Source organism: Apodemus sylvaticus, chromosome 9 (genome assembly GCF_947179515.1).
Source record: "Apodemus sylvaticus chromosome 9, mApoSyl1.1, whole genome shotgun sequence".
In the NCBI taxonomy this organism is placed as follows: Eukaryota; Metazoa; Chordata; class Mammalia; order Rodentia; family Muridae; genus Apodemus; species Apodemus sylvaticus.
In genome coordinates this window covers 38,312,218-38,332,591 of record NC_067480.1, presented here as the reverse complement: position 1 = coordinate 38,332,591, position 20,374 = coordinate 38,312,218, and the positions used below count along the sequence as shown (strand labels likewise).

At 53.8% G+C, this 20,374-nt stretch overlaps 1 protein-coding gene across 1 annotated transcript; it reads left to right on the top strand.

The window, feature by feature from the left end:
• Window positions 1–7,259: 7,259 nt before the first annotated feature.
• Window positions 7,260–20,100, top strand: Wnt10a (Wnt family member 10A). Its single transcript, XM_052192677.1, has 4 exons — window positions 7,260–7,460; window positions 8,468–8,730; window positions 16,618–16,997; window positions 19,061–20,100. The coding sequence occupies exons 1-4, from the start codon at window positions 7,348–7,350 to the stop codon at window positions 19,556–19,558; spliced, it is 1,254 nt and encodes a 417-aa protein (XP_052048637.1). The 5' UTR covers window positions 7,260–7,347; the 3' UTR covers window positions 19,559–20,100.
• The last annotated feature ends 274 nt before the right edge of the window (window positions 20,101–20,374 follow it).

Below are 20,374 nucleotides of genomic sequence, written 5' to 3'. Positions count from 1 at the left end.
GAATAAATAAGTAAGTAAATGTATAACAACTTCAAAAGACAACAAAAGTTTGTCTTTTGGCCCCTATATGTACACACACACACACACACACACACACACACGCAGCACACACGCACACCCTGTGTACACTGCCCAACATAGTGTTTTTAATCAGGGTGTACACAGATGGTTTTTGTTTTGTTTGTTTTTGTTTTTGTTTTTACCTTGTTCCCCCCAGGAAGATGATTGTGAGAAGTTAAAGAACACATGTGTAGTTCTGGATTCTCTAGAGCTGAGTTCATGCCCATATCTCCAGCCCAAGGGAACAGGGTGCATATTCTCCCAACTGTGGAATATTCTCCCAGTGCAAATGTTGCATTTGGGAAGTGACCCTTCCCCTCCAGCTAAGCAGGGGACGATGGGAGCTTTTGGTTCAGATAACTGGGCTTGAAGCTGGTGTGCTAAAGGCCAGCGTGGCCTGTTTCTCCGCTGGTGGGGTTTCAATCTATTTCAGTTAGAAATATTGCTCTTGTAGCTGTAGCAACAACCTCAAAGTAACTACGCAGTACTATTTTTTGGACAGCTGTCCATCAGAACTCATCTCAGTGGTTCTGTTGGTAGGAAATAGTATGTGCAGAGAGGCTGGGCCATTCTGCTAGAAGATGTGATAGCCTAGCCAGTTGTTAAGGTTTTGTTCCCCTGCCAAAGACTCAGTACCTGTCCAAGATCTCTTCTCCCTGTGGCTGTCTTGGGCTTTCTCCCAGCATGGTGGCCCAAAGGCAGAAAAGATTTCAAGAGAGATGGCTCAGCAGGTAAAGAGCACTGATTGCTCTTCCGAAGGTCCTGAGTTCAAATTTCAGCAACCACACGGTGGCTCACAACCATCTGTTTTTGTTTTTGTTTTTTGTTTTTGTTTTTGTTTTTTTGGATTTGGTTTTTTCGAGACAGGGTTTCTCTGTGTAGCCCTGGCTGTCCTGGAACTCACTCTGTAGACCAGGATGGCCTCGAACTCAGAAATCCGCCTGCCTCTGCCTCCCTTACCACCACCGCCCTGCTTCACAACCATCTGTAATGAGATCTGATGCCCTCTTCTGGGGTGTCTGAAGACAGCTACAGTGTACTTACATATAATAAATAAATAAATCTTGAAAGAAGAAAGAAAGAAAGAAAGAAAGAAAGAAAGAAAGAAAGAAAGAAAGAAAGAAGGAAAGAAAGAAAAAAGCCTTCAAGAAGAGAGTATGTCAAACCCCCGAGCAGGCTTTTGCTTCTGAGAGTCCAGCCATGGAACTTACATAGTGTCACTGTCACTCTCTCTTGGCTGGAACAGATCACAGAGTCAGCCAGAATTTACAGAGGGGAAATAGACTGACTAGCAGTGGGAGGAGCGGCAAAGAATTTGCAGCCATCTTGACCCACTTCACACCTTTGGAGAAATGTTTGGAGGAGTTCTTTTTCTTGAGACATGAGAAACACTTAGCATGACATTTGACACATACATTTTGCCAGTTTTACGTTCCATGAAGGGTGGTTACTGTGGGAGGGGATAGTGAGCTGTACAGGTGGTGGGTAGCTCAGCTCGGACTGCAAATGAAGATATTTAACTTTCAGACTAGGCTAAAGGCAAGTACAGAATTTAGTCTGAGTTCAGCCACAGCTGGGTTGAAGACACAGACTTAAGTGATATCATTACAGGTCTCTGCATCTTCCCCACCCCCTCTGTCCCTCTTCTCATTCCTTAGTCCCCACCCCCATGTCTGTGGCCTACATGTCACTGTCTGCCATCCTCTTCTGTCCCTTTGTCTCTATATGACAGCTTTGTGACTATGTGCTCAAGGATGAGAAGGGAGGAGTATTATGGGGCTGGAGAAATTGTTCAATGGTTAAGGGCACTGTTGCTCTTCCAGAGGATCCAGGTTCAATTCCCATTATCCATATGGCGGCTCACAACCACCCTTGACGCCAGTCCCAGGGGATCGGGTATCATCCTTTGGTTCTGCAGGCCCCAGACATACACTCGGTGCTCACACATACACCCAAGCAAAGCAAACATGCGCATAAAAAAAAATATGGCGCACGCCTGTAATCCCGGCACTCTGGGAGGCAGAGACAGGAGGATTTCTGAGTTCGAGGCCAGCCTGGTCTAAAGAGTGAGCTCCAGGACAGCCAGGGCTACACAGAGAAACCTTGTCTCAAAAAAAAAAAAAAAAAAAAAAATCAAAAAACCCCAAAAAACAAAAAACAAATAAATGTACTTTTTAGAGCCTCCTCAATTGTAGTCCCAAGAAAGACCAACATCATTCAGCCCGCCATTTGTTCGTCCCTGAACCAGTAATCCCGCCCAGGAAGATAGCTACCATGACAGATTGGCAGACTCCTAAGACCACAGAGAATGGGGATACAGAGCTTATCAAATAGAATAGAGGAAGGGAACCTCAGGACAGACAAATGGTGGCTTCTAGTATATTCATTTACTCTGACAGTGCCCCTTTAACCGCTGGGTCCCCAAGAGTCATGGTAGGCATGGGATGTCAGGCTGGGAAGAAGGAAGGGGATTTTTGTGGTTTCCTTCCTGTCTCTCTCTCCCATCAAATGCCTAAGCCTCAAGGTAGCCTCATGAAGAATTTGAACTCAGGCCGGGCGGTGGTGGCTCACGCCTGTAATCCCAGCACTCTGGGAGGCAGAGGCAGGAGGATCTCTGAGTTCGAGGCCAGCCTGGTCTACAGAGTGAGTTCCAGGACAGCCAGGGCTACACAGAGAAACCCTGTCTCGGAAAAAAAAAAACAGATCCAAAAATCCAAAAAAAAAAAAAAAAAAAAAAAAAAAAAAAAAGAAAGAAAGAAAAAGAAAGAAAGAAAGAAAGAAAGAAAAGAAAGGAAAAAAATTTGAACTCAGAACCTCTTGACTGAAGTAGACTCTAACATTTCAAGAGAGAGATTAGAAACGGCATTAAGGGGTACACCACGGAGGAGAAGAAAGCTCTGGGGGTGGGGTTTATAGTCACAAATCTGTCTTCCCCAGAGCTTGGGGGTGCTGCTCTGCCTCCCCTCTCCTCCCCTCCTTCCCCTCCCTTCCCTGTTCTCAGTGCAGATCCTAAGCCTAGTGCAGGTTGTGCAAGTCACCCAGCCCAGGTGACCAGCTGTGCCTGACCAGCCCAGGTGCTTTTTCAATCTCTTGTGCTTCTCAAATAGACCACCAGAGGGCGTTCAGGGTCCAACTTCTCTATTGACAGAGAGCGGCAGGATGTCTAGGGAATTCAAGAGCAGGAACACCCCAGTGGTAGGACTAAAGGGAAACTTAGAGACCTACCTACAGCTTGGGTCAAGCGGATAGGATTCAGGCTGTCTGGGACCTCTAGGCTGTCTAGACATAGGACTGGCACTCCATTCTATACATCTCTACGACTGCCTGGTCCTGGAAGGATATTCTGAGATGAGATGATGTTGAATCCTCTACGAAGCCAGAAAAGCAGAGACCAGGGCAAATGATAAGAAGCGACATCACTCCAGGCAGTTCAAAATGAAGGTAAGATGTAGTTTAAAAAAAAAAAAGGCTTGAGCACGTCAGCTAAGCAGCTAACTTGTTTGACTCATTTGGTGAAAGTACACTGCTGACTACAGTCTTAAGAGGAGGGGTGTTAGAGAGAGGGTGTCTTTGTGTAGCCCTGGCTGTCCTGGAACTAGCTCTAGTAGACCAGGCTGGCCTCGAACTCAGAGATCCACCTGCCTTTGCTTCCCTAGAGCAGTGATTAAAGGCGTGTGCCATCATGCCTGGCTTACCAGCAGTCTTTAAATTGCTAATCATACAGTAGCGATCTACCTTCTACTACCAAGTCTGCAAACTCCCTAACTTGAGGGGTGATGATCCTGACCAGGAGGCATGGTTGGAATAGGTCATGAGCCTATTCCTTTTTAAGCACAGAGATGGCTCTGTACCCTTGCACTGCTGCCAGAGAATAGAGTGAGAGACGGAGCTCATAAGGGCCCATTGGTTTCCCCTTCTCTAGCTTCCCCAGATGCTCAGCCCCAGGCACAGGCAAGGTCCCCTGCTGGATGAGGGGTGGGGGACATGTGGAATCTGGGCAAAGGGGAAGAGCTCAGAGGCAGCCCAGATGTGTGTGTGTGTGTGTGTGTGTGTATGCATGTATGTGTATGTGTGTGTGTGCGTGCGCGAGTGCGTGCATCAGGAAAAGGCAGAACACAGGCAGACGGGTTAGGCGGCTGAGTGGAAGGCCTAGGATGAGTCTGAGATCAAGTGCTCCCAACTCATCTCTCTTTACCTTTGATAGCCACACCTTAGGAATCTGGGGCCATGGAAGCAGTGAGCTATTTCTCCTTACCTTGCTGAGACAGGTCCCTTATCCATCTAGAGCATCGCCCCTCTTTTCTTCACCAAGACCAACTTCTTCTCCAGCTGAGCATCAAGACAGAGCAGGACTGGACTGGGCTAGGCTGGAGCTGTGAGGGTCCCACCTGTTCTCACCCTGTGCCTCCCCCAGCCCTCCCTCCAGGAGACCTCCCCCAGAGCTGCCACAGCTGGAACCATTCTCCAGCTGCCTTTCACCCTGCTAGCTTCCCTCCCCCACCCCCAGTGGCCCCTGTAATTGTGGTCTCTGGCAGGCTGCTGCGGGGGCTGGGGCTGGGCTGAGGGCCAGGGCCCAGGGCAGGTCTGGGGTAGAGACTGTAGGCTGCTGGTGCTGGTAGAGGCTTGGCCATGATACGGGTCATTCAGGTTGGGGTCCCAGATGCATGCTCATCTTTAGACTTCATCTACATATAGACCAAAATCTGCCACTTACACATTTGGGCATTGCTAGGCCTCATGAGCTCTGGCCAGACCCAGGATGGGTGTGTAGGCTTTAGGCATCAATATTTGCCTTCTAGAGTTCCCAAAGGGGGGGAAATCTTTCTTTCTTCCCTACAGTTGTATGTTTCATGAATAGTGCGGGTCCTATAGGTCCTATAGCAGAGACCCTTCCTCTCCTTCCCCAGAAGGAGTCCAAAAGGAGAAACAAACAGAAGCCCGGTCAGGTAGTCAGCAAAGGCAGTGTCCCCTAAACATTTGGGGCATGGATGGGAATGCAGACCCCAGATCCAGTGCCTTGGGGCCTAGAGTCAGTATCCCCACAACAGCCTACCCCAGCAGATACACACACCCTTCCACACGGACAACATTAAGGCGAGCTCTGGATGTGGCTGGGGATGTCTGAACCTCAAGTATGGCTTCTTTGCCTGGGTGGACAATCTATTCTAATCTATTCTGCGCCCCCCCCTTTCCCCAAGAGCCAATCAGAACTTGGTCCTCCAGCCTGCAGATGCATAGCCGGGGCCTGTGCCTCCTTCCCTTGTGTGACCCTACTGCAGTGTCAAGCGGTCCCTGTTCCTGGACACCACCAAGATGGGGAGAGTTAGGAGGACAGGGGGTGGCCAGGGTCAGACAAGGCTCTGATGACACAGGCTGCTTCCTGCCCCCGGCTGTTTTCCTGCTATCCGGCCAGACTGCTCCCTCACTGTCCCACCCCACCCCAGCAGCCCCAAGCTCTTAATTCCTGACAGCTGCCTTCTATGGCTGCCGGCAGAGATGGGGCAAGGAGGGAGAGTGTGTCATCAGCCTGCAGCCCTTCAGGCCACCACCACCACCTGACAGTCTGGGGGCAAGAAAAGCACCTCCCCTCCAATTCTCCAAGGATGGTCAATTCCTGGAATGGCCCCTTTGGTTTCTGAGCCCATAGGCTATGACCGGTCTGTCCTTAAGCCAAAAGAGGCTGTCTTCAGATAGAAGGGCCAAGGGACATGAGGTCTGTGAGTGTGTATAATAGTAGACCTGTGCCCATTTCACAGAGGATAATGCTGAAGGCACAGCAGGAGTCAGACTCAGTCAGGACCCAGATTAGAAGCAGAAGGCAGCAGAGCCTCTGATCACAGATACATGTTCTACATTGCACAGGGGACTAGTGTCCAACCAGGAGTGTGAGAGAAGAAAGGAAGAGACCCTAGAGGACCAATCTTATGTGGGCTGTCTGACTGGTGGGTCAGCTCAAGTCTCAAAGCGTCCCCTGGGCAATAGCAGCCTCCTCTCAGTGTAGGGGACACAGCTGGTGTGGTGAGGGTCAGGACAACTAATCCAGTTTAGTTCTTTGGCTAATTTGCTGTTAGACCTTACATAAGTCATGACCCTCTCTGGGCCTCTGTGTTTTTTCTTGGTAAGTAAAAGGAGGGCGGTGAATAAAATGTTCTGACTTCAAACTCTGGTACTAGAATGTTCTCTAATCCCTGCTCCCAGCTAGAGCCACCCCCAAGGCACCTAGGTCACAAAACTCATTTACTAGCGTCCTGACCCTACTGAGGGGCTTCATTACTTATTTCCTGAAGGGACAGAAGCTGACTGACTCTCAGAGCACCTGTGGAAGGCCACCTTGCAAAGCAAGGGGGAAGAGGGAGGCTGCCAACCCCCCTTCTGGGACCTCCACGCACACCTGTCTCTCTAGGCAAGCTGGGGGAAGTTCCCTCCTGAAGCTGAGAAGGCAAAACGGAGGGGCTGGCCTCTCCCCTCCAGCCCCGCAGGTGTGTGCTGGGGTGGGTTGGGACACTCCCCTGCAGCTGTGTCTCAGCTTCAATGAGGCACACACAACTGGTTAACACACAGACCAGTACCCGACATCCCCTAGTACGTGGTGCCAATAGCCAAGACGCCAGCACCTCTCTTCTTCCTTCACCCTCTGCACGCGTTCCCCCTCCCCCCCAACACACACCGCGTGCCAGTCCTATGCGGACTCAGTGGCCTCGGGACGGGAGCATGCCACCCCTGTCGTGACGTCACTTGGGGTAGAACCCTTAGACACTACATGGTGTGTGTGTGTGTGTGGGGTGCAGAACTCCCTGAGCCAGGACAGTCACTCACTCTCCAGGCGGTGGGGCTGGGCCAGACAGTACCGCCCCCACCGCGCCCGCCTCGCACACCCTCGGAAGCGCAGGCTCGCAGCGCGGCGCTGGGGGGGGGGGGGATGTGCTCCCCAGAACCTCGGCCTCCAGTCCCCAGCCCGCCTCACCTCCTTACCCTCTAGAGGCGCCCCCCCTTACCCTCTAGAGGCACCAGGAGTTGTCGCAAGGGGCCTTTGGGAAATTCCCTGGACCCCGGTGCCAGGAGGTGCCCGGTTCGCCCGCTCCCCATCCACCCCCCCGAGGGCGGTGCCCGGGGGCGCTGCCCCATGGAGCGGGGAGGCGGGCGCCGTCTGCTGCGGGAGCTGTGACCTGAGTAGGAGCTGTGTGTCGCAGCCGCCCCACCCCTGCCGATCATGCGCCGGCGACCCTGGTTCGCCAGTCCCACTGGGCTGTGAGCCCCCCACTCCTGGCCTGTCACGGCCCGCGCGCCATGGGCAGCGCCCACCCTCTCCCCTGGCTGCGGCTCCCACCAGGGCCCCAGCCGCGGCCTGAGCTCTGGGCGCTCCTCTTCTTCCTACTGCTGCTGGCTGCCGCTGTGCCCAGGTGAGCCCTCACCTCATGCTCCGCCCTCTTGGAGAGCTAGGACCCCCCAGGCCCGCTCCGGTGCTCTTGCTGGGGAAGGGACCCTGGAATGAGCGGGGAGAAAGAATCACAGAAAAGTGCTGGTGTCCCGTCTAAGATAGTGAGCTACCTCCAAGGAAGAGGTTGGACTGGCGACAGGATATGGGCAATCCAGGGAGATAGGGCAGTGTCCAGGTGAGTGATAGTGACTGAGTCGGGAGGTGGGTATTGGGGGAATAAGTGCTGGTTAGGTTTTCTTTGCCCCCCTTAGGGCAATGCACCCCTATTCCAAGAATAAGTTCAAACCGCCTTATTCCACCTTGCAGATCACCCCAGATGGGAGCAAGAAGAGAGGGGCTGGGGGGGGGAGGGGTGCTTCCGCATCTCAGGTGGGGTCAAGTGAGAGACTGCCTCTAAAAGGCCAATGTGAGTGTGTGTGTGCGTGCGTGTGTGTGTGTGTGTGTGTGTGTGTGTGTGTGTGTGTGTGTGGTGTGGTGTAAGGTGGGCTGGGCAAGCAGCAGTTTGAATAAATACATGTACGCCTATGCGAGCCTACGGGCCAATGTACATTATGGGAAGCACGGTGTGAGTGTGACTCCGTGTGTGTTCATAACTGTCTGAGGAAGCGTGGTGTAAGTGGTAAGAGCGCTGGGTCCCCGCTCCCACCATTATGTGTACAGGAGTGTGTCTGAAGAAACGCCAGTTGCTGAGACATAGTTTTGGAGCAGGCTCCCGGGGCTCCTTTGAGGCGTCTGTGCCTGGGGGTGAACTTCTAAAGTACTGAGTACACACATTTACCTCCGTGGGTGTGCAGCTGGGTGGGTTGTATCAGAATGGATGGGGAGAGGCATATATTCCTGGGCCCAACTGTAAGAACCAGGGGTTGGGTTGGGGGGGTGATTATGGCCTGCGGGACACCTTGTGTGTTATTAAACAGGTCCTCACAGTCTCCACAAAATGCTTATCCACCCCACCCCATCTGCCTGCAGGTCAGCACCCAACGACATCTTGGGCCTCCGCCTACCCCCAGAGCCTGTACTCAACGCCAACACCGTGTGCCTGACATTGCCCGGCCTGAGCCGGCGGCAGATGGAGGTGTGTGTGCGTCACCCTGACGTGGCCGCCTCTGCCATCCAGGGCATCCAGATCGCCATCCATGAATGCCAGCATCAGTTCCGGGACCAGCGCTGGAACTGTTCCAGCCTGGAGACTCGGAACAAAGTCCCCTACGAGAGCCCCATCTTCAGCAGAGGTAGCTGCCCCCACCCCAATTCCAAACGCTTGTCCTACCAGTACCGGAGAACTTGCTATCCCTCCTGAATGAACTCTCAGGGTGTTATCTCTAAGTCCTCTGTATCTGCCAGCCATGGTACTTTCTGGTCTTAGAAAAAGTATCCAGAATGGGACCAGAAACATGGGTCAGAGCCCCTCTAAGTGAGGGTGACAGGTTCCGTGCCTGAGAACTAGACGGTTGGCGGATCCCCCTCTGTTGTGTACCTCATGCTTCATACCCAGAAATATCCCTCTCATCTTCCTCAGTTTACCTTTTACTTAGAAAGTGGCCTTAAGGTTGGAGAGCCCCGAGAGGGGAGGAGTGCAGAGAAAGTGGGTGAGACCTTCCTGTCCCACGAGACAAGTAGGGAAGCCTCCACCTGCCAGTCTGAGGGCAAGAAAGGCAGGTGACCCGGCCTGGACTCCGGAGGCTCCGCCCGCTGTGGCAGGGTCCTTCTCACTGTGCCCCAAACCCTTTCTGGATCAGAGTACTGGGCGTGTGCCTGCTGGTGAGCAGAGTGGCCCCTGCCCAGCAAGCCTAACAGCCACATCAGGCCCTGTCCCCCCCTCCCCCATGCACTGAGGAGCCTTGTCCTCTCCCCAACCTGATGACCCAGGCCCCCCTAGACTGACCCTAGAATGGCCAAGCTGTGGGTGGCGGGCAATTTTGTCGTTTGCCTCAACTCTGATTCACCTCCTAGCGGAGCCATTGAGTCAGGTCTGGGGCTGGGGGGCGGGGGGGGGGCCAAGATGGGTATCGGTTTCTTCTCTCAGCTGCTTGTCAGGACAGCGTGGGGACCTGGTAGCCCTGGCTCCTTAGGGTCAGAGAGATTCTAGTTGGTAGTGGAGGAGGGGCATAGCCTTAGCTTCTCCGGCTTCTGCGGGGAGGCAGGCTTTAGTGTACCCAGACTTCAGAAAAACTAAAACAAAACAAAACAAAACAAAACAAAAAAAATCCTAATCAGGTTTTCTTCCCCTTTCGGTAAGACCCGTACTTGAACCCCTTGGGCCCCCCCAAGTCAGGGGCCACCTCAGTCTCCCCCTGCTCAACCCCAGGCCGCTGCCCCGCCCCTGCGCGCTCCCTCCTGCCTCCCCCGCGCGCCTCGGGCGCTGTTTCTACCCAGCCGAGCCCAGCCCGACGCGTGTGGCGGCATGCAGCCGCGAACTAATCCCCGCGGGCCGCGGCAGACTGCTCCGTGCCGCTCTCTGAGAGCACCCCCCTCCCTTCTTGCCCCGCGCTGGCGTCCCTCCCGCCCCGCACAGTGATAGCACCCCCTCTTGCCAGCTGTGTGTGGGGGGCACCGCAAGCGATCCCCTGTCCCGCAGGCCTGCTCCACTCACTCCGCAGGACATCACCCACCCCCACCACCCACCCCCTACCACCCGCGCTGCTCCGCTGACACCCGGTGGCAGACAGGCCCCACCATCTTCCAGGCTCCGGCTGGGCCAGGCCGGTGCTCACCGCCTCCAAATCACCCTCTGCCACCCTCGGGTTGCTAGGTCACCTATGTTCCCCCAGGCTGCATTTCTTCCTGGGCGACTGCTTCAGCTTCTTCTGCACACGGAGGGGCTCCGGCAGACTTTGAGGGTCTTTCCCTTGCCCCAGCCAGAGAGACAAGCCAAGGCTGACTCTTCAGTCCTTTCCTTGGCCTCAGTGTCGCCCCCCCCCCCCCACACACACATACACTAATCCTGCTGATCTCTCTCGCATGAATCCAGGCGTCCTGATGGGGTCCCCGATCAGGCCGCTGCTACCTGGTGAAGAACCTGGGGTCTTTGAAGGTTAGGGGGGGCAAGTTTGGAGCAATTGGGGCCACGCGGGTTTGGCGCGGGGCCAGGTGCTCTGGGTTCACCTGCAGTTTAATAAGGGGGAGGTGAGCTGGGGGGGGGGGACGGTGGGGAGAGAGGTTAGGGGTGGAGGGGGAGACTTGCCAGGGCTAGCCAGGGCGGGGTGGCACCCAGTACTGAGAGGGGGGCGGGGCCGAGGCTCCTGGACTCAGCCAGCCAGTGGGGCTGGGTTCCTTCGCTAGGCCTAGGAACCCCGCCCTTCCTCAGTGGCTTCACCCCCATCTGTTGCAACACCTCATTTCTACCTCTCCTTCCTTAGTGGGGAAGGCTCTGGGCTTTTGGAAAGACAACTGCCAACCCCGTGTGCCTTACCAGAGCCTGCCTTCATCTCTAGCTAGGTCCATCTTCCTTCTGGCTCATTTCCTAGTTCATTTTGGTCCTCTTCTCCAGGACCAACTAAATTTGAACCCCAGCAGCCATCTCTTGGTGGAGGCAGGCCCCCTGGCTATCCCATTCTTTCCTCTATCTCATCCAGATCATTTGTGGAGCCTACTGACCTGGCTACACACACACACACACACACACACACACACGCACACACACTCACACACACACTCACACTGATGATGTGCTACTATCAGGGGCTGACCCCTCTGATCCAGGCTGGTTCTTTTAAAATCCATCCTGCCATTATGAATTGCAGGGGCTGCTGAGAGTGAGTGGGGGGTTCCTTAGCTTTGTAGGCACTGATGTGACTGCCACATATCCTCCAGGGAATTTCCCAAAGATAGGTTGAACTGGACAGATGGGTCTGAGGGAGAAAGAAGGGTAGAGGGTACTGAAGGGGACAAACCTGGGAATATAACCAGGCCAAAGAGAGGTGCTGTGGACCAGAGGGAACTGTGGAGGACAGGCACAGGCAGGAGTCTTCAGGAGGCTAGACAGAGTCAGAGGGAAAAAGTTGTGAGAGGGCCCTAAAAGGATGCCACCCTCTTTGCCCATCCCCTGTCACCAACAATGAGGGCACTGATACCCTCAGCATCTTATACGATGAACCCAGACCACATAGGGGTTGAACAGAGAACTCCCTCCACCTGTCCCTCAGGAGGCTGGACAAGGAGATTTGAGGAAGGATATGGGGGGGGGGATGGGCTTAAGTCCTGGTGTGGCAGGCTTGAGAGACCTGAGGGACAAGACCAGGATGGGGCTAGGCAGTGGTAGCCTTTAATCCCAGCACTTGGGAGGGGGAGGCAGAGGCAGAGGCAGAGGCAGAGGCAGAGGCAGAGGCAGAGGCAGAGGCAGGCAGATTTCTGAGTTCGAGGCCAGCCTAGTCTACAGAATGAGTTCCAGGACAGCCAGGGCTACCCAGAGAAACCCTGTCTCAAAAAAACAAAACAAACAACAACAAAAACAAACAAACAAACAAAAAGACTGGGACGGGTAGAGTATGCTAGACTCACAAAGCTTGTCCAGGGGGCTGCCACTGTTAGGTGCTGCTGGCCCTAAGGCCCAGCCACATTTGGAATGGGTGGCAAGAAGGAAGCAAAGCTGCCTGCCAAGGAAAACGCAGCAGTTCGGTCCTGCTTTTTCTCCCCATTGTTCTAGAGACTTGGTTTTAGTCCGGTTTGAGACAGTATTTTTTTTTTAAGTCTTATTTATTTATTTCATGAATGTGAGTACACTGTTGCAGTCTTCAGACACACCAGAAGACAGCATCGGATCCCATTACGGATGGTTGTGAGCCATCATGTGGTTGCTGGGACTTGAACTCAGGACCTGTGGAAGAGCAGTCAGTGCTGTTAACTGCTCAGCCATCTGTCCAGCCTGAGACAGGGGTTTTAAGAGCAGGCATCTGGGGTTTGGGGAATGAAGTGGCATTCAGATTGGGAAACTGAGGCACAGATGTTTCGGGGTCCTCAAATGGTCCCCACTTCATAGGTCCTATTACTATCTTTATAGTTGAAGTGAAGAGAGGTTGGGGTAATTTGTCATGAGTCACACGGGTTATAAATGAGCAGGAGAGCCAGGACTCCACGCAGTTCACCTGCCTTTAAAACTCCTGCTCAATCCTCTCTCTCTCTCTCTCTCTCTCTCTCTCTCTCTCTCTCTCTCTCAACAGGGTTTCTCTCTGTAGCCCTGGCTGCCTGGAACTCACTCTGTAGACCAGGCATGTGCCACCACAGCCCAGCTACCCAATCCTCTCCTATACTGCCTTCCAAACTATAAGACCAATATGAATGCCACCTGGAGCAGTGCATGTGTGCCCCAAGCTCTCCAAGAAGTGAACCACATACCTGTGTTTGTGTGAACAAACTCCGTGTCTTGCCTAGGTGTTCCCACATACGCACAACGTTCTCTGTCTGTCTCTCTCTGTCTCTCTGTCTTTCTGTCTCTGTTTCTGTCTCTCTCTCTCTGTCTTTCTGTCTGTCTCTGTTTCTCCCTCTCCTGTCCTCTCTCTCTTTCTCTCTCTCCTGTCCTCCCTCTCCCTCTCCTGTCCCCCCTCTCTCCCTCTCCCCCTTTCTCTTCTGTCCCCCCTCTCTCCCTCTCCCCCTCTCCCTCTCCCCCCTCTCCTGTCCCCCCTCTCTCCCCCTCTCTCCTGTCCTCTCTCTCTCTCCACCTCTCCCCTTCTCTCTCTCCCCTCTCTCTCCCCTGTTCTCTCTCCTCTCTCTCTCTCTCTCTCTCTCTCTCTCTCTCTCTCTCCCCTCTCCTGTCCTCTTTCTCCCTCTCCCCCTCCCTCTCTCTCCCTCTCTCTCCTCTCCTCTCCTGTCCTCTTTCTCCCTCTCTCTCCCTCTCTCTCCTCTCCTGTCCTCTTTCTCCCTCTCCCCCTCTCTCTTTCTCTCTCTCCCCCCTCTCTCCCCTCTCTCTCCCCTGCCCTCTCTCTTGCTCTCCCAAGCTTAGGAGCACACATAGATTATTCTAAGGAGTGAATGGCAGCCAGCCCCCTGTTCTTTACCCTCCCTTCTTTGACTTGAATGGGCAGAGCTTAAGCTGCCCTTGTTCCCACTGGCCCCTAAATCATCTCCCCTCAAACTCCCCTGTCTTCCAAGCTTACTCCCCCCTCCCGCCCCCTTCCTGACTGTTGGCTGGCTGTGGCCTGTAGTAGCAGCTGACTCCACTTAGATGCTGGCAGTCTCTGTCCCAGATCAAAGGCAGGGCGGCTAATTGTGCATCTTAACAAGCCCCCCCCCTCCTGCTCTGGGCAGCCCAGCTGGCCATGGCCCCACCCTTTCCCCCTCCAGCTGGCCAGATGGCACCGTGCCTGCATCTGCCCCAGACAGTTGGGGCCAAGACCGAAACTGGGGCCCTGAATGGGATCTGGGGCAGACCCAGTGAGCAGGACTTCTCTGAGCACAGATGCTCATAGCCAAGAGTGACCAAGCACGCCTTGGGCAACTGTCCATGTATCTGTGACAGCTGTCAGAAACATGGAGTGTTGTAGGGAAGGCTTCTTGAGTTGCATGGGGTCTAGAGTTCTCCAAGGTTGCGAGTACCATTTTTTTTCCAGATTCTTCCATGCCTTGACCATGACAAAACCTTGAAGATGTAGTTGCCCCTAATACTGCTCTAACCTTGATGCCAAGGATGTACAGAGTCACAGGGGCTAGAAATTGGGATATCTGGGTTTCTTTCTCAGCAGGAGGAGTCTGCTGGAGTCCATGTCCCTTAGCAGAAAGTCTCTGACCCAGGGCCTAGAAGAGCTAAGTGGGGTCTCCGGTGACTTTGGGGTTTCCCAGTTTGTAGTGTGTGTGTGTGTGTGTGTGTGTGTGTGTAGCCTGAGGTCAAGGCTGTCTCTGGAGGTCTGAGTATTGCCACGTGTCCTAAAGCAGACAGGCTGATGGCTGCCAGCACTGGGAGCCATGCTTCGAGCTCTAAAGATAAAAGGCAGGGCTAAATGCAGGGTGCATGTCCTGGAGTTTTGGGTCTACCCTTTAGCCTTAGGCTCCACCAGCTCACAGCAGTTTCTACTCCCCTGAAGCCTGTGCCAAGTTCCAGCATCCTCTTTGAAGGCTACAGATCAATCTTTATCCCCTCTGTCTGGTCCTAGTGAGGCTCCTGTTACCCGGATGTCACGAGCTAGAAAGAGAAGATGAAGAGGGAAAGTCTGCTTCTTCGTAGGCCTCCACTAAGCCAAATGATTTGTTTCAGACACAGGTCATGAACTGCTAGTCTTTGTCTTTGATCAGGGTGAAACAAAAAACAAAAAACAAAACAAAAAAAAAAAACACAATGATATAAAAAGAAAACAGGGCAGAATTGAATGTGATCAGACAGCAAGAACAACTTCCCAATAACAGCAGTGTTTGGGTAGCGCTAACTATCAGTGAGACAGTGGTTCAAGTGCTTTGCATTTAATAACTCAATTCCTGAAACAACAATTGGCTAGATGATGATAACACTTGTTTGCAGAGAAGGAAACCGAGGCACAAAGAGATTAATTCTCTTTGCCAAGGTCATAGAGTTATTAGCAGCTGGCCAATAGAAGAGCCAAGGCAGTAGAGTTGCAGAAATCAGCTCTGACCTGCTAGAGAGACCATGGAATCATTATTATACTTTGTCTGGGCAAGAAGAGGAGATTTTGCTTTGTGATGCAGCTGGGTGAAGCTTAGGGCAGGAAGGACTGGGTGTTTGGTTCTATCCAGGCCCAGAGAGATGGCTCTCTAGAGCCTGTAAGGCCTTTGAGAACATGTTCCTCCTAGTTTTTGATGCTGGGGTGGGAGGATCCTACCAATTCTTCTGAATCTCTGATATCCTCCAAAGACATCACCCTCCTGCCACAGGGGTCCATGGCACAAGTTGATTCTTCCCTTTGTGTGTGGGAGCACTGGGGGCTGTTCTTTCTGGCTTCTCTCATTGCCTGTCCTCTCCAGGGTCCAGAGACCTATTCTAAAGCCTGCTTTGAGCTAGTCCTTTCTCAGTGGAGAATTAGCAAGAGGTAGCCTGCAGGTCTCAGAGCTGGACCACCTCTTTGAGTAAGCCTATCCTGGTACAGGTCCAGGGCCCTCTCAGGAGAAGACTCAGGCTGGTGTACCCAAAAGAAAAGCAACATAAACAGGCACTGGGCCAGGCTAGCATATCCCAGGGCCCTTGAGTGTCTCAATCAGAGAGAGAGTTCTTTTGCCCTCTGAGCCTCTAATGAAAAGCAGACTGCCTTCCCACTCAGGTCGCAGCCCTGCAAACAGGCCAGTTAGACCACTGGGCTCACCTGCACCACCCTTCAGCTGCTTCTAGCAGACCAAGATAGGACATAGACAGGATGGCTGTGGTAGGAGGAGAAGGTATTAGCTCCTGCTTTCAGCCATGTCCTTTCGACCAGTATTAAAAATAAATAAACAAACAGACAAACAAACAAACAAAGGATCAGGGAGGAGGATTCCAGGTTGTGCTTAAAGTGAGCATACAACAGGCCATTTTCTGGAGTAGCACACATTAAGGGCAGATGATCTGGTCTTATCCCGTGCCTATTGGCATCTTCTGTAGTCTGGAATCCCATCACTTGTAATTTATTCTTTGGGTTAAACATCACTCTCTTTCTCCAGGCTATTTTAAAATTGCAGATATCACCCTGGAAAGGTAATAGATTAAGTGGCTGATCTGAAAAAGAATGTGTTTGCCTGGTGCTTTCTGCCCTGGAGGAGAGATCTAGACTTACAAATTCCAAACTTGCTAAGGAGGTGTTAATGAAAAAGGGAAGGGGGTGTAATTCCCTTTTCCTCTGTCCACCCCCTTCCTGCCCCAGGGACTCAATCTCACAGCGTGCTAATAAGCCATCTGTTGGACTCCCATATCATATCCCCTGCCTACTGTAACGACCAAGTTTTTCTGGTATCTCAACTCTGCTTTTCTTTTTCCTAAATGAAATTTTCTCTTTATTTTTTGGTGCATTGGTATTTTGCTCGCATGTCTGTCTGTGTGAGGGTGTCAGATCCCCGGGGGAACTAGAGTTCAGATAGCTGCCAACTGCCCAGGTATGAGCTGCCATGGTGGTGGGGGTGTCAGGAATTGAACACAGGACTTCAGAAGAGCAGCCATTGCTCGTAGCTCTTAACTGCTGAGCCGTCTCTCCAACTGCTTGCCACAGGTTTTCGAGAGAGTGCTTTCGCCTACGCCATAGCTGCTGCCGGGGTGGTGCATGCAGTGTCCAACGCGTGCGCCCTGGGTAAACTGAAGGCTTGCGGTTGCGACGCCTCCAGGCGTGGGGACGAAGAGGCCTTCCGTCGGAAGCTGCACCGCTTGCAGCTGGATGCGCTGCAGCGCGGAAAGGGCTTGAGCCACGGGGTCCCGGAACACCGTGCCATACCCCCTGCCAGCCCAGGCCTGCAGGACTCCTGGGAGTGGGGTGGCTGCAGTCCGGATGTGGGCTTCGGAGAACGCTTCTCTAAGGACTTTCTGGACTCCCGAGAGCCTCACAGAGACATCCACGCACGCATGAGACTCCACAACAACCGTGTGGGCAGGCAGGTGAGCGTCACGGTCACGCCCCCCTTGCTGTGCTGCAAAGCGGCGGCGGGGGTGGAGTGGGGTGGGGGTGGGCTCAGCATCCACCCGGGTAGCTCCCCCTTCTAGGAATCACTCTGGCCCGCTGACCTCTCAGTACTCTCCTATTCAGCTTGCAAGGACGCCGTGGGGTGCCACCACTGTTGAAACAGCCTTTGCCTTAGAGAGCAGACATACCCCACTCCGGAACAACTTTCTTCTCTATTTTCTCTGGTGGCCAACAGAGAAAGGAGAAGACAGGCAGTCAGGCCCAGGGCTAATACAGTCTCCTTCCCTGTGGAAGTCAGAACTTTGAACAAGATCGGCCATCGTGTGTCTCTGCTCTACCGTTGCATGGCTCTAGGAGTCTGAGATCACCGGTTTAGGCTTCCTGTCCAGTCTCCCAGGAGGGGATTCTCACAGACTGGGCCATTCATACTATCTTAAAGCGTAAAAGAAAACACCACTAATAATGCATATACACACAGACACATAAACGCAGAAGAAAGGAAAGAGAGCTGGTTGAATTTATCAAACCTTACAGTTTAGGCATTTGTACTGAGCTCTCAGCCTACTTAGGCATACCTATGATGTCAGCACTCCCAATAGCCACGTGCTCAGATGTGGAAACCAAGGCACCGAATGACTCAGAACCTCGCTGAAGGTGGGAAAGGAAGGCGGCAGAGAGGCAGGCTCCATCCCCAGCCAATGGAGCTGTATCTCAGCACTTTCCTGTAGGTTGATTCCTCCTCTGGTCCTCCCCGTCTGCTCAGCCCAGTTCCGGGCTTCCTCTAGCTCCGCCCCTTGGCTTCGGTAGCCCACTTCAGTTGATCTTTGTTCTCCGCAGCTGATTCAGCAATTCCCATCCTGACTTACAGTGAGGGTGGGTCCTGCCCAGCTCCCACCAGTCATGCTCTGTGCACGGGGCTTCTTTCCCAAGCTCCTGATACCAACCCCAGCCCAGACCCAAAGTGCCTCCGCCTTGTCCTTGTTAAACTGGTTAATTAATGGCTGCAGCCTGTGGGAAGCAGATGTTCTGGGGCTGTTGGCCCAGGAAAGCTTTGGTGTGTTGAGGGAAGGTGGGGTGGGGGGGAGTGGAGTTGGGGGGAGGTTCCCACAGGGTACTGACACCACAGGCCACACAGGCAGGCTGTGCAGCCCCCTAAGACCCAGTGCAGTGGCAACTCTCACTTACAACCTTCTTAGCCAGTTTTGAAGGTCCCAGATCCTTGCTTTCCTTAAGAGTATTCAAATTGGGGTGTGTGTGTTTGGAGAACATGGACAAATTGCAATGGGAAGGTGCCTGGTGAGGGACACTAAGGGGCTCAATGGAGGAGATTATTATAGAATAAGCTGACTACTGGGTAAGTGGTAAGCAGGCTTTCCTTAGAGACCTGAGACCTCCTCTGCTCCCATAGGGGTGTCCAGTTGGCTGTCTGGGTTCTAGTCTGCATTCAGGGAATCCTTGGCACCTGTTGTCACTCAGTATAAGCAGAGTAAGCTCTAGTTGGTATAATGGGAGGGGATTGTCTCCTTACTTCCTGTCCTTTCCCCTTCTCAACTCCCTGCAAAGACCTGTAGGGCGGGCACGGCTGGGGACAGTGGAGGTAGCGTGGATTGGGGAGGGGGGCTCTCTCACTCACTGCCTGGAGGGAGGCCAAAGGCTTTGTGGTTGGGGCGTAGAGGAGCAGGTATCTCCTTGCTCTGGGGAAAGGAGAGAGGGAATTTCCCTGAAGATTTGGGATCCCCAGGACTCAGGAAGCAAGAACCCCACCAGGCCCAAGGGCCCCCATGCAGGTAGTTGCTAGAAAGGCTGGCAAGGAGGGGGCGGGGAGGAGCTCGAAGGCGGGAATTCCCCCGAGGGCCTAGCGGGATAGGAAGTGGTGAACGGGATGGGGGTGGGGGGCTGCAGAAGAAGTTCTGAGCCCCAGCTTCAGACCTCAGTGTTTGCTTCTGTACAATGGGTGCCGGTTTCCAGCCTCTGTGGCCTGGAGAAGGGCTGGGACACCGGACGCCTTCCTCATCTCTCTCGGTGCCTCCCTCTGCAGGCGGTGATGGAGAACATGCGGCGAAAGTGCAAATGCCACGGCACGTCAGGCAGCTGCCAGCTCAAGACCTGCTGGCAGGTGACGCCCGAGTTCCGCACAGTGGGGGCGCTGCTGCGCAACCGCTTCCACCGCGCCACGCTCATCCGGCCGCACAACCGCAACGGTGGCCAGCTGGAGGCCGGCCCCGCGGGAGCACCCTCGCCAGCACCGGGCACTCCAGGGCTGCGCCGCAGGGCCAGCCACTCCGACCTGGTCTACTTTGAGAAATCGCCCGACTTCTGTGAGCGCGAGCCGCGCCTGGACTCGGCCGGCACTGTGGGCCGCCTGTGCAATAAGAGCAGCACGGGTCCCGACGGCTGCGGCAGCATGTGCTGTGGCCGCGGCCACAACATCCTGCGCCAGACGCGCAGCGAGCGCTGTCACTGCCGGTTCCACTGGTGCTGCTTCGTGGTCTGCGAGGAATGCCGCATCACCGAGTGGGTCAGCGTCTGCAAGTGAGCGGGTCCAAGCTCCTCTGGGTCTCCATCGCGGGTCTTCTCCCGGTGCCTGGCTTCTGCCGCTAGCGATCTGGGCCAGGCAGCAGCAGCCTTGCCTCCTGAGAGAGGTGGTGGGCTCTTACAGCCCCAGGGTCTGCAATCACCAGACAGTCCAGAGCTGACTGACCTCCCTCTGCTCACTTCCTCGGGTTCCCCTCTTTTTGTTCCTAGTTCAGGCAGCTGGGGCTGATAGCGGAGACTACCCCACAACCTAGGACATGTCACCAAAGCAGCCCAGCCTGGCAGGCCTGTCTCCGGTCATCTCTTCTCCCCTTTCCCCAGGAGTGGCAGGCCATGTGCACTGCAGGTGATGGGCACCGGGAAGAAATGGGCGTCATCAGGCTGAAGTGACTTTCTAAGGCCTCCAGCCCTACTCCTCCTCCAAAGGCTTCTGCTCCTGTCTTTCACTTAACGGATATTTATTTTGTGCTCTCTGTGACACTTTCTGGGGGGGAAAGAAGCCTCCGAAGTTTACAGGCTGATTGAGGGACATGGACATGGACAATAAACCAGTAAACACACAAACAAGGTTATTCCAGGCAATGTTATGGGTTGTGGGGAAAATTAATCAGGGCCCCTGTATACACTGATTTGTGGGAAATAGAGCCCTTTCCACTAACACTGTCAGCCAGGAAGACTTCTGAATTGTGATAGACAAGCTGTGGCCTGCAAGGTGAGAGAGCTATTGGGAGGTGGGGAAGGGCTTTCTCAACAGGCTATAAGGAACCCAAGGCTCTGAGGGGAGAGAGACCGCCACCTGTTGAAGGATCGTCAGAGC